The following is a 12,725-nucleotide window of genomic DNA, read 5'->3' as shown; positions in this document are numbered from 1 at the left end:
CATGGAGCTTGGGGAGGGGGGAGACCAAAGGGAAGTACACTTCCAGGTTCTCTTAGGCTCTGGTCTCCTCACACATGCCTCCTTCCTCTTAGCTCAAGGGAAGGCACATCCAACTGCCTGCAATGCTCAGGGCTGGCACCCTTCCTGCCGCCTCCAACCTGGGTTCTCTTTTCTGGAATCCCTAGATTCTGCTGAACATGTGGTTGGACTCTCAGGAAATCAACTCTCGTTACTGCCCCCCAGGACACAGACAAAGCAAATAAACTCTGCTCAATGGAAGATGCAGAGGCACTCAAGTTCAGGATTTTCCGTGATACTGATTTGGAAGAATGGGTCTGAAATTTGGACTGCGAATCATCTCAAACAGACATTTAATTTTATAAAAAGGAATTTAACTCTTCTCATCAAAACAGCTCAGCAGAATGACAGTGGCCTCTACCTCCTGGAGGTGACTGATGACTGTGGGAGAGTTAAGAATCACCAGTTCCAGGTTTCTGTATTTGGTGAGTCCCTAGGACAGCTCAGCCTGCCTCTCTGACTCCTGCAGGGCTTTTATTTCCAGTGCCTTTCTGATCAGAATCTCTGCTTCCAGATCATGTAGGAACACTTGAAGTAGTGGAGGAGAGGAAGGTCCTGGACAGAGGGAAATGCCAAGTGTCTCTGTCCTGCTCGGTCTCCAGAGGTGGTAATGTGAGCTATGTTTGGTATAGAGGGAGCAAGCTGATCCAGACACCAAGCAATCTCAGCAAACTGGAGGAACAGATTGATGTCAATGACTTGGACATATATACCTGCAATGTCAGCAACCCAGTCAGCTGGGTAAACCACACCTTCACCCAGAGCTGTCGGAGTGTTGACAGGCGTAAGTGGAGCACTTTGGACTAATAGGGGCTGAAAGTGTTGGACCCCATAATCAGTCTCATGCCAGAGATACTGGGGTATAAGATCCCTTGGCTGCCTCCTCACCTCAAGTGCCTTGGTGCCCCTCCCTGGGGTGGTCCTGGTCTCTGGCACACAGTTCCCATAAGCCCAGGCCTATCTTAGTCTGGGAAGAATTTTATCCCCATCAAGAATCTCCTAGGAGATGAAAGTTTTTCTTTCATGTAGGGAATGTTTAGCTGTTTGGTGGGTCAAAGCCCTGCCACGGCTGCTGATCTTCACTTCCTTCCTCTGAGAGACTGATGGAGACTTGCTTCCTCCTCCCAAGGAAGGATAACTCCCACAAGCCATGTAGTTCCCCAGGAGGTAACTATGGTGTACAACAGTGCCCTAGGTCATGGAAGGATGATCACAGGGGTTCCTGGAAGAGTTTCTTGGTTTATTGCTTATGCTCATGCTAAGAGTTATCTATCTATCTATCTATCTAATCTATCATCTATCTTTATTTATTAATATATAATGTATTATTTGTTTCAGAGGTACAGGTCTGTGATTCATCAGTCTTACACAATTCACAGTGCTCACCATAGCACATACCCTCCCCAGTCATCCTAAGAGTTATCTTGAGTTAAGTTTGCACCAATTTTTATCGGATAAATAAAGACTTAATGTGTCATCAGCATGGGCATCACAGGGAAAAACCTACTTGCTGTCCCTATCCTTAAGGAACTTACGGCCAAATAGGGGCAACAAAACTAGGCAAAAAAGAAACCAGCAAGCTGAAGCGATTTGGAGTGACAAGGACACTGGCTTTTGAGTCATGTCAGCTGTGGTTTCATTATTCACTAGCTCTGTGATCTCAGGCAGATTCCTTACCCTCTCTGAGCCTCAGTTTTTCTCTTGGGTAAAATGGGGATGATAATAGGTAACTCCCAGGATTGCTGGTGGGATTACATGAGGTGATGTTTGTGAAGAGACTCACCAGCTAACATCTGGAACAGGTAATTCCTTTCCCTGCCCCCCTTGTTGGTGGGCTCGCACATCAGGCCACCTGTGTGACACAGACGGTAAATGTAGACGTTCCAATGAGGAAGATCAGTGGGGGCAGGACTGGAAGGGAGGGGGAGGGGAGGGCTGCCTGGCACGGAGTGGGTGCGATATGTTTTGCTGAGTTAACAAAACAATGGGTAGATGTCACATTTGCTGTGCCGGATGCTTTACATGTATTAGATCATATGCTCCACTCCCTTATGTAGATAACATCATTTCCTTTTATACATGAGAAAACGGAAGCTCAGAGAGGTTAAGGAAGTTGCCCAAGGGCACAGAGCCAGGCCGGTCAGATATTGGTACCCATGCTCTTAGCCTCATTTGGGCAAGTCACCCAACTGCAGGGAGACAGCCTTGATGGTGCAATCAGTGGGACATGAGGGAGGAGTGCGGGTTTGAAACAAGTCCTGCAGCAGACAGGTGGGAAGGGAGGGGAGAGAGGCTGAAAGCTCAGGCCTCGTGCTTTCCATGTCCCTAGAATACACCTCTGTGAACTTTCTGATGATCATCGTGATTTTTCTAATCACGCTGTTCCTGGGTGCCCTCACCTGCTTCTCTGTGTGGAGGAGGAAGAGGAAGCAGTCAGGTGAGTGAGGGTCCCCAGGAGGTGCTGTTGTCCGACCTGACATCCCCAGCGGCATGCGCCTGGGAGTACAGCACCTGCTTTTCCTCTGGAGCTTGGGACATGTGTGTGTGCATGTTTGGGGGAGGGAAAGCTGCTGGGCCCTTTCTCCCAGGTCATACCTTCTGGGGGTCCTCGGCATGTTTACAGCCCAATGTGCAGATTTGCCTGCCGGTGGCTGGTTTGTTGGGGGACAGCCCGGCCCGATGGAGTAGCTGTGTCGGGTGGTTGCTGCTGCTGTGGTCTGTGGGCATCCTGGGGAGAGCACTAATCTGCCTCCTTCCTAGAACCCTTCTCAAGGGCTTGGCCGTCTGGGGTGGAGGTGGAACTGTGAGAAGCAGAAGCCTGGACAGGATACTCTCTGGAGGTCTCTGCAGCTCTGTCTTTGCTGCTTTTCTCCCTCAGAGACCAGCCGAGGGGGAACTCTGACAGTTTACGAAGACGTCAACACCATGCAAAACAGAAGTAATCAAGTACGGTACACGAGGGGCTGGGGTCTCTCTCCACTAGCCTGGAAGAAGCTTCTGGGGAGGATAGCCATTGGGAGCAGGGAGACAAAGGGTACCACACAAGCGTCCTCTCAAAGTGATCCTCAGCCCTCCCGTCTGTCTTCCCCACCAGCCTCCTAGCTCCGGCTGTGGAGGAAAAGCAGGACACGAGGGAGAACCTGCTGAGAAGCATGGAGCCCGGCACAGCCACAGTAGCGGGCAGAACGTGGCTCTTCTCTCCCCAGACGGCACCCTAGTGGCCCTGTTTCTGCCCCAGCTTCCCAGCAGCACGAAGCCCCAAGAAGAATCCAGCGTTCTTGTCTTTTGTGTCTGGCCACAAAAACCTTTTGTCTGCAGCCCCTGCACGTCCAGGTTTACGTCTGTGGGTCCCTTGATTGTTGCCCTGGCTGCGGAGGATGCCAGCCTGACCAGCCAAAGCATCCAGTGTCGTCGCTAGCTCAGTGGTCTGCGCTCCCAGCTTTCTGCGGGGAGGCCTGAGTCCGGCCGAGGTGCTAGAGAGAGAAACCGGGTTAGCTCAGAATCAAGGAGCCAGAGCGGCTTCCTCCGAGAATCCGCTGACAACCTCTCCCGCCGTCGTCTGCGGGGAGTGGCCGCCTCAGCCTGGCATGCAGGGCTGTAGCCGGGGAGGGCCCTGCAGAGCCGCTGCAGGGCGCCCCCCATGGCTCTGGTCCCCCCCACCCCAGCAGGGCAGGAAGTGGAGACAGGCCTAGGGGAAAGGCAGTGCCTAACTGCGGAGGCCAGGAGGGGTGGGAAGGGCCCTCTTCCCACCGGCATTCCTGGTGCTCCACCTGAGGAGGTGAGGCGGGCAGTCGCGCGGTGGGCTCTCCCGCTTTATCACACCTGTGAGGCCTTGTAGAACAGGAAAGCCTCTTCCCTCGGGTCTGGGCTCAGTGGGAACCAGGAATCGGGGCAGCTTCCCCGGCCTGTTTCCTTGCCCCATTAGTGGAATATCGGGATGTGAAACAGCTCCTGGGACAAATTCCTGAGAGCAAGTGCGTCTACCTACAGCTAGAAGCCCAAATGCTCGCGACAAATGGCCTTTCCTCCCACAGAATGAAGATTGCTTTAGGTTAGGTAAATGCAGGAGGATAGTGGAAAATAACTAGTCAGAGTATAAGTGGGGGGGATTCAGGCCTGTTTCTCTGCCTCTGACTCAGGAGCTCCTCCCTCCGTGGCCTCATCCATTGCTGGCTTCTCCCTGCTAGCTCCAGGGTTCCGTCTGAAGGCCTAAATCTCAAGTTCATGTGTTCTTACTCTGGGGCCCAGTTCTGACCTTTCTGGAGACACTTCACTCAGGTCTGGGCAAAAAAGAAAAGCAGGAAACTTCTGTTTCTTGCCAGATGCCCGTGACTCTCTAGCCTCCAAAGATAGTGAGTGTTTTTCTGCTCCTTTGAGCTCCTTCCTTATCTAATGAACCCTGCTGGCCTCTTCTTGCTCCCCATCAGAGCCCAGCCTGGCAATATGAGCTCAGGGGTAAAACACCTCCAACCCAGTCTGCTGTGGGCAGGAAGGGAACAGGAAGGGTATGGCCTCTCTGCCTCTGGCCTCGGGTCCAAGGCTTGCCCCAGCTCTGTAGCTGCCTGGGGACTGGCTTGAAGCCAAGGGCAAACTGGCCACGAAGTCTTGATCTAGAGAGGGAGCTTTAAAACAGTGAAAGCCTCTGAATTTCAAGGCTCAGATCACAGCCCCACTCAGGGCTCAGCCCATTATTAGTGGTCATGTGGCAAATTTGGCTGAGAAGTCCGCAAAGGCAAGTTTCTAAGTTACCAAAGTAAAACCAGTGATCGGAGCCCCCTTGGGCAGGGTCACTCGGTGCAATCCCTTCACACGTGGGTGGTCTCTTGCACGTGACACTAAGTCCTCCCGTGTGAGTCGCTCTTTCTACTGCGGCTCCCCATCCTGGGGTGACGAATGACCACCTCCTTCGCCAGCTTCTGGAAGCCCCTCCTGTTTGCTGTGTCTCTCCCCACCCAGTCCCAATCTGGACAGACACAGCCATCTGACCACGTGCCCCTTTACTCTTTCTTGTGCAGGAGCAGAGGCAGAATCCTCCCGGAGAAGGAAGCACCATCTACTCCATGATCCAGTCCCAGGTACTACGCTGGTTTCTCGAATCTGTTCCAGGCCTATCTATGGGGCTTCCTAATGCCTTCCAGAAGCTCATAGTTCTTGAATGGCAGAATAAGGGCTTGGTGCTCCTAGAATCTAAAACCGTGGCCTCAGCTGCATTAAATTGTTTGAAAAGATCTGTGTGGCTCTGGAGTGTCTTGGCAGAGCTGAACAGAGCTGGAAAGTCTGATGTAGGTCTTCTTTTTCCCTCCATATACCTGGCAGCAGGTGTGGCGCAGAGAGCCGGTAGGAGGAGGAAACTCATCAGGGGACTCAGCTTCTGTTTTCTCTCCCTGCTACTTCCAACACTTGGGGCCCTTATAGTTTGTTTGTTTTGTTTTGTTTTAATCTCGGCTCCTTATTATATCTGTTTTCAGGAAAGGATGTATCTGGGTTGTTCTCTTTTATCTTACAATGCTTTAACAGTAACAATTTTTTAAAGTTTACTTACTTGATATATATAGAGAGAGAACAAGCAGGGGAGAGGGGCAGAGGGAGAGGGAGAAGCAGACTCTCCACTGAGCAGGGAGCCTGACATGGGGCTGGATCCCAGGACCCCAGGATCATGACCTGAGCTGAAGGCAGATGCTTAACTGACTGAGCCACCCAGGCGCCCAACAATAACGTTTATTAAGTACTTACTATGTCTATTTTCTTAATGAATCTCACGAAACAGCGTCATGAAGTGGGTCTAATACAACCTCCATTTCGCAGATGAGGAGACAGACGCAGGTTAACTAATATGCTCTAGGCCGCAGAGCTGAGCTAAAGGGCTTCTGAGCCTCCACTCCATCTGCCCCCTCCCTGATTTTAACGTTCTGGGATTATAGAAATTTACCATAAACTGGAAAAGCATCCTCTAATTTTGACAGCTAAAATGACATTATCGATAACCCAGGCTGGGGCATCTGTCTCAAGGGAAACACTGCCTCTTGGTGGCCAGTGATGAAAAATTTCTGATAAATATGACAATTTTTTCTTCTTTTTTTCTTTTTTAAAGACTTAAGTCCTGAAGCAGTAACCTCTTCAATTTGGTGGCTAAGCTGCCGGGCAGAGGAATGGTGATAGGCTTCAGAGAAAGATCAAGAGAAGGCGGAAGAGGAGAAAGTGAGGGACAGAGGGGAAGGGAGGACAATGAAAGAAGAGAGGAGTTGAGGCAGAAGGGGGAGAGGGAGGGAGGGAGGTGCTCAACCCTCACAGCCACTCTGGAATTCCCAAGTTGGGGTTGTCTCCTCCTGTTCCCCACAAGATAATATGATTCACTGATAGTGGGTCAAAGTCCAAGAGCCTTAAAGAGAGATGTAGGAGTGACTGTTACCTGCTAGTTTTCTGGCTTTAGCCACATTGGATTCCCACATGAGGAATCTGAATAAATGCAAGAAGGAGCTCATCTCAGACTGAGATGTTGAGTGAAGAGCCTCCTCCTCTGGAGCTAAGATTCTTAGAAGAAGGATGGCTACCTGCCTTTGAGAACACTTAGTTCAGGTGCAGAGAAGGCAGTCATGTTGCCAACGGGAGGCACTGAGGTGTTGAGAAAAGACCTCTGGCGAGTCTGGGGTTTAAATTCCGCTTCTACTGTGAATATACTGTCTGACTTGGGCTATTTACCCTTTTGGAACCTCATCTGTAGAATGGGGCAAATGATGATCATTCCTCTCATGTAGGTGTATTATAAGGGTTGCAGAGAATACATGTACAGAATAATGCTATCTTCACTGACAGAGGGGGACGAGCATTCAGGTTGTCTGACCTGAGTCCAGGGTTCCTTTCACTAATGCTTAGGGCTTCTGTCTGGGCAGGGTTGGGGGGAGGGGTGGAAGAGATGACCTCCCTCCCTAGGATTCTGTTGGATCTATGCTTCTGAAATAACTTTATTTCTTTTCTCATTAGTCTTCTGCTCCTACATCACGAGAAACAAATACATTATATGCATTGGTACAGCCTTCATGGAAGGTGAGTCTCCTCCTCCAGGGGGTGCTGTGGATGCAGATGTGGATTTTGCATGCGCACATGAGTTTGCACAGGGTGTGTGCACTTCCATTGTGTGTATCTGAGCAGCTTGGGTTAAATGGCTGTATTTAAATGTTAATGGGCCAACTAGAAGTGCCTTTCTGGTTCTGTCTGGAGAAAAAGAACAGCCCTGAGACTAAGAGAACAGTGGATTAAAGGAGCCTCTAGGAGTTTCTATGGGACAAGGACAATCAGAGACAGAAAGGTGGTGCTTTGTAGAGAGACCACGCCCTCTTTAGGAGGCCAGCTGAGGCTATGACGAGAGATACTAGAGGGGTTTCCAAAGTGGGGGAATATAGCCCAGAGCCAGAGGAGTTGCCCAGACCTAGAGAGACACAATGTTGACTTTCAGGAAACTAAATATAGGTTCTGGCCGGTCATCTGCTGGTGGGGGCCTCTGGGCTGAGGCAACCCATCACAGTCCCCTCAAATCCTACTCCAAGCTAAGCTCACAGCTCTTTTGTGGACCTGGTGCCCATGGTCATTTTTTCACCTTGGCTGGGAGAGGGGTTGGAAAAATGGTATTTCCAAGGCTGGAGTCACAGTACGAAGACATAAACTTAACGTGGTAGCATGGGAAGTTGGGAATATGCCGAACTGTGGAAGTGTTGAGTACGTGCAGGTCAAGATCAAATGGGGGAGAGGTTACGGATTTTCAGACTTTTTATTCACGCTCCTTCCAATATGTCGTTCAATCTCTTAAGATTCCACCATGAGAGATATTTATATTTAAGTTATATGCTGCAATGCATGGCCATATGGATGGTCACAGGCACCATGGTCACATGCTTGTTGTTACTAAGGAGACTCTACCTACCACTGAGAGTGCCTCTGAATTCCAGTGTTTCTAGGGTTTCGCCAGGGTCAGGGGATGTGTGTGCCAGAGTGCTTACACTAGGGGTGTGTGTGTGTGTGTGTGTGTGCTGGGAATGTGTGTATGTGTGGATCTGAGAGGTATGTGGGTGTGGTGTGGGATACCAACCTCTGACTTGGGTTCAGAAATGTCATGTCATACACAAGTATGTATTGTGCCTTCTCCGGAAACTATAAACCCTATTACTTACTCTTGGGGTAGGAGATTCTATTCACCCCTGGCTGTGGGTTCAGGGATTTTTTTGGGCCCTGAGTCTCTTTGGGGGCCTCTCATATCAGTGAAGAGTGGGACATTTCCTGACTTGAAGTTAAGCACTCTTAACCCTCTGAATTTCCAGTCTGAATCGAAGAAGAAGAACCAGAGTTCTTCCTCCAGTTATACCATCTACGAAGAGGTAAGATTCTGGAGCTCCTTCTGAATGGGTTCAGTGCCCATAGAAAAGCCTTGAAATTGAACACTCATGAAAAAGCCATGCATAGAGTCTCAGAGTTGTAGAGATTTTAGGGATCTTCTTTTCTTTTTTTTTTTTTTTTAAAGATTTTATTTATTTGAGAGAGAGAGAATGAGAGACAGAGAGCATGAGAGGGAGGAGGGTCAGAGGGAGAAGCAGACTCCCTGCCGAGCAGAGAGCCCGATGCGGGACTCGATCCTGGGACTCCAGGATCACGACCTGAACCGAAGGCAGTCGCTTAACCGACTGAGCCACCCAGGCGTCCTTCTTTTCTTTTTTTTTTTAAAGATTTTATTTAGGGCGCCTGGGTGGCTCAGTTGGTTAAGCGACTGCCTTCGGCTCAGGTCATGATCCTGGAGTCCCGGGATCGAGTCCCGCATCGGGCACCCTGCTCGGCAGGGAATCTGCTTTGCCCTCTGACCCTATCCCCTCTCATGTGTTCTCTCTCATTCTCTCTCTCTCAAATAAATAAATAAAATCTTAAAAAAAATAAAAATAAAAGATTTTATTTATTTGAGAGAGAGAGAGAGAGAGCACACAATCAGGGGGAGGGGCAGAGGGAGAAGCAGACCTCCCGCTGAGCAGGGAGCCCAACATCAGGCTCGATCCCAGGATCCTGAGTTCATGACCTGAGCCCAAGGCAGACACTTAACCGACTGAGTCACCCAGGTGCCCCCGAGGGATCTTCTTACCCACATTTTCGTTTTAGAGACGAAGAAACTGAGGTTCAAGGAAAGCAAGGGTCTAATTCAAGGTCATAGCATGTGTTAGGGTTGGACTCTTATTGGGGAGCTTGAGTTTTAAACTAGGGCTGTCCTCCAGCTAGTTCCCCAGCTATGGGCTTTACACTGGACATCTCTCTTTTCCAAGGGTGTGGGGGGTGAGGGCGCAGAGAAGGGAGGATAAATAAATCTAAATGATTTTCTAAAGTTAGCAAGTAATTGGGAACCATTCTGGGGCATAGGTAATCTTAAGCTGCTGCTGGAATGGACACTGTAAAGTGACCATTGAGCCTGGTGGCTGAATTGAGTCCCATCAGGCCATTTAGGGAATGAAAAATAGGGACTCAAAAGTTATTGGGGATGTATTATGTATTTGGTAGCCTGCTAGTGGCTTCATGTGAATTATCTCATTTAATCCTCATAGAATGCCATGAGATAGGTATAATTATACTTCCCATTTATACCCAGAGAAATTAAGGCACGGAGGGCACTCCCACCCACTAGCTTCCACCTGTGGTCCAATAAAGACGCTGCTGGTGGTCACAAGGGAGAAGGTGGATGGGTGCCCACTGGGATTCCTGGTACTTCAGCTGTAGTCCCACATCAAAGCCAACTGGACAGCCCAGGGTTGTAGAGGACACTGTGTGGGCCAAAGCAATCTAGGTCATGTTAAAAAAACACTGGAATTGGAGCCAGAAGAATTGGCTTCAAGCTCCTCCTTTACTTCATACTAGTTGTTGGCCCTGAGTTATTTCACTTCAAGGTTCATTTTCTTAATCTGTAAAATGGGGGTAATAATTTGTATGTCTCAAGGTTGCTATGAGGATCTCCTAGTGGGAGAGGGTCTGAGGTTCTTCTTTTCTCCCGCAGGTTGGAAAGAGACAACTCAAAGCCCAGAACCCTGCGCGACTGAGCCACAGGGAGCTGGAGAACTTCTGCGTATATTCCTAGCTGCTGCAGCTGTTCTCTCTTATATCCCAGCATTGCTTTGGGAATCAGCTCCATAGATGACACCACCTGAGTCTACAGAATGGTGCACAGTCTAGAGAGGACATGGGACTTCGTTTATAGTCTATGTCTTATTTTGAAAATGATTGCTAATAAGAGCAAGACTGTTAAATAATATCTCTCAACTTACAGACTGGATGAGAATGGGTAGACAGGTTGGGTAGTTCATAAAAGACTGCAAAGCAAGTCCAGAGCCACACAGCAAATTTATCAAGTGCTATGCAAATGCAGGGTGCTGTTATTATTAGCATCAGGATCCCTTCCCCTGGTTTTCTAATGTGTTACTCATCTTTCCTCCTCTCTAATCTGGAATGACCACATTTCTAGACCCTCCCCTTGCCCAGGCCCATCTTCCAAAGAGGGAGGAAAGATAATGGCGACTCAGAGGAAGAGAAACAGCGTCCCCTCTGTGAGGAAGGACTGAGTAGCTGTAAGCGGCTGGCCTCTCCTCCAAGGGGGATGGGTCTAGGCTTTCCTCGAATACAGAGGAAAAACTCCCCCACCACATATTAAACCTTTACCTCTGGCCACTAGGTCATGAGGGAGAATGGGCAGGAGTGAGAGTAGATGGGGCAAAGCAAGCTGATCTCTGAGTGGAAAAATCACCCTGAGCCCATTGCTGTCCTGATAATTGGACAGTGAGACCAGCTTTACCTACAGTATGATGTATGACTTACAAAAACACATTATTAGAAATCTACTTGAGCTTCTTCACAAATTCTTCACAATTGAAAACCATATTCTATTTAAGTTCTGAGTCCTGATAAATGCTCCCCACGGCATATGCTGGAGGAAGGGCTCAGCCGGCTGTGCAGCTGGGAACTGGACACTCTGCTGGGCTCCCCTCAGTCGTCAGGCCAGACTCTTCCACGAGGCTGTGGGGACCAGAGTTGAGACTCCGGCTGAGCCCAGGAAGGGGGTGAGTGTGAACCAGAAGAGGTCCTACTCAGAGACCCCAACAGTGGCTATTGCATGGAGCCTGGTTCTTCAGTTGCCCCATTCTGTATTTAACATATGAATTTAATATAAAACTATGCTGTTATTAAGAGGCATTCTAAGTTTCTTTTCTGAGTTAAATTTATGTGTCCCTTCCATATTCTGTACTTTTCCTCTCTATAGCTGCCAAAGGGCACTTGTGTCCATCAATAAACACCTGTCTGTTTAATTCCTACTGGAGAGGGGTCTGGATTCTTTGCAAGCCATCGGGGTCTCCCAGCCTTGTTCACACTGGAGCAGATGATCCCAGGATCCCCAGATCCCCAATCCCAGGCCATTCAGTCTCATGGGGGATAGCCACAGCTTGCACTTGCTCATGCCCTGCCTGATCCCTCTCCCGTGGGGGCTGTTTGGCTGGCCGGCTGGTTTCCTCCTGGAGACAAGTGTGGACAGACCACATTTTGGAGCAGGTGTCAAGGGTAAAAACCAGGAAAACATACAAAAGGAGTCTGGGGGCTCCAAGGCACGTACTGGCAGGTCAGTGCCAGAGTCAGGAGTTTGGTGAGCAGAGGGAGCAGGAAACGATGGGGGTTGGAACAGTTCAGATGAACACCAGAGACACTGACCATTGACCCGGGCTTTCATGCATCCTGAGTTGTGTAGATCTTGAACTGGTCAGTTATGCTTTTAGGGATGCTGTATTCTAGAGTGTAATAATGTACAGCATTATCATATTACATGTCTTCACTGAGTTTCTGTAATAATGCCTTACGAGGATGATTATCCATGCAATGACCACCCAGTGAAGAAGCAGTAGTTAAGCTTCTGCTGCGTATGAAGCACTGGTTGGTCCCCGGGAGTACTCATTACAGGACACAGAAGACATATTGGCTCCATAGGACACGTGCAGGAAAGTATGACAACAGAAGCACAACATTAAAGGACATACATGGGCTTCCAGGTGCATGTGACACAAACGTACACTACAGTATCACGAATATAAGTCAAAGTAGTGCAACTTACAGACAGGGAGATAGGGCTGAGCCACAGCTGTGGGGAGAGGAGAGGTACTATGGTTGTTTCCCATCCAGACCGGACAACGAGGAGAGAAGTTCTTTGGGGTAAATATGGGAAGGTTATATGGTAGAGGCATTTTAAGCACTTAAAAATATATCAAAAGAATGATACACATATATGGTTAGAAACAGAAATCTGCAGTACAAAAAAGTATGCAGCAAAAACAACAACCCAGTTTACTCCCTGGAGGCAGCCACTGATAAGTATTTCATATTTTCTTTTGGAACTTTTGTATAACGTTATAAGCATATAGATATACATTTCTTCTTTATCTAACTGGTAGCATGTGATACACACTGTCCTGGGCTTTGTTCTTTCCGTTCTTAGCGCTTATTCCATATTAGCACATACTAGTCTTTTCTTTCTTTTTTTTTTTTTAAAGATTTATTTATTTATTTGAGAGAGCGAGAATGAGAGAGAGAGAGAGTACATGAGAGGGGGGAGGGTTAGAGGGAGAAGCAGGCTCCTCGTCGAGCAG

At 48.8% G+C, this 12,725-nt stretch overlaps 1 protein-coding gene across 1 annotated transcript; it reads left to right on the top strand.

The window, feature by feature from the left end:
• Positions 1-280: 280 nt before the first annotated feature.
• On the top strand, positions 281-10,177 carry CD244 (CD244 molecule). The gene is made up of 8 exons (XM_021681828.2): positions 281-503; positions 578-862; positions 2,408-2,515; positions 2,957-3,024; positions 5,094-5,153; positions 7,060-7,122; positions 8,391-8,447; positions 10,097-10,177. Exons 1-8 carry the CDS (start codon positions 281-283, stop codon positions 10,175-10,177), a joined length of 945 nt encoding a protein of 314 aa, XP_021537503.2.
• The last annotated feature ends 2,548 nt before the right edge of the window (positions 10,178-12,725 follow it).

This window comes from Neomonachus schauinslandi, chromosome 6 (genome assembly GCF_002201575.2).
Source record: "Neomonachus schauinslandi chromosome 6, ASM220157v2, whole genome shotgun sequence".
Taxonomy (NCBI): Eukaryota; Metazoa; Chordata; class Mammalia; order Carnivora; family Phocidae; genus Neomonachus; species Neomonachus schauinslandi.
This window is presented reverse-complemented; position numbering and strand designations above follow the sequence as displayed.

Coding starts and splice junctions, on each gene's coding strand:
- CD244 (XM_021681828.2), top strand. CDS start 281: ATGCAGAGGCACTCAAGTTCAGGATTTTCCGTGATACTGATTTGGAAG. Junction 504..577: donor GTTCCAGGTTTCTGTATTTG/GTGAGTCCCTAG, acceptor CTTTCTGATCAG/AATCTCTGCTTCCAGATCAT. Junction 3,025..5,093: donor TGCAAAACAGAAGTAATCAA/GTACGGTACACG, acceptor TTTCTTGTGCAG/GAGCAGAGGCAGAATCCTCC.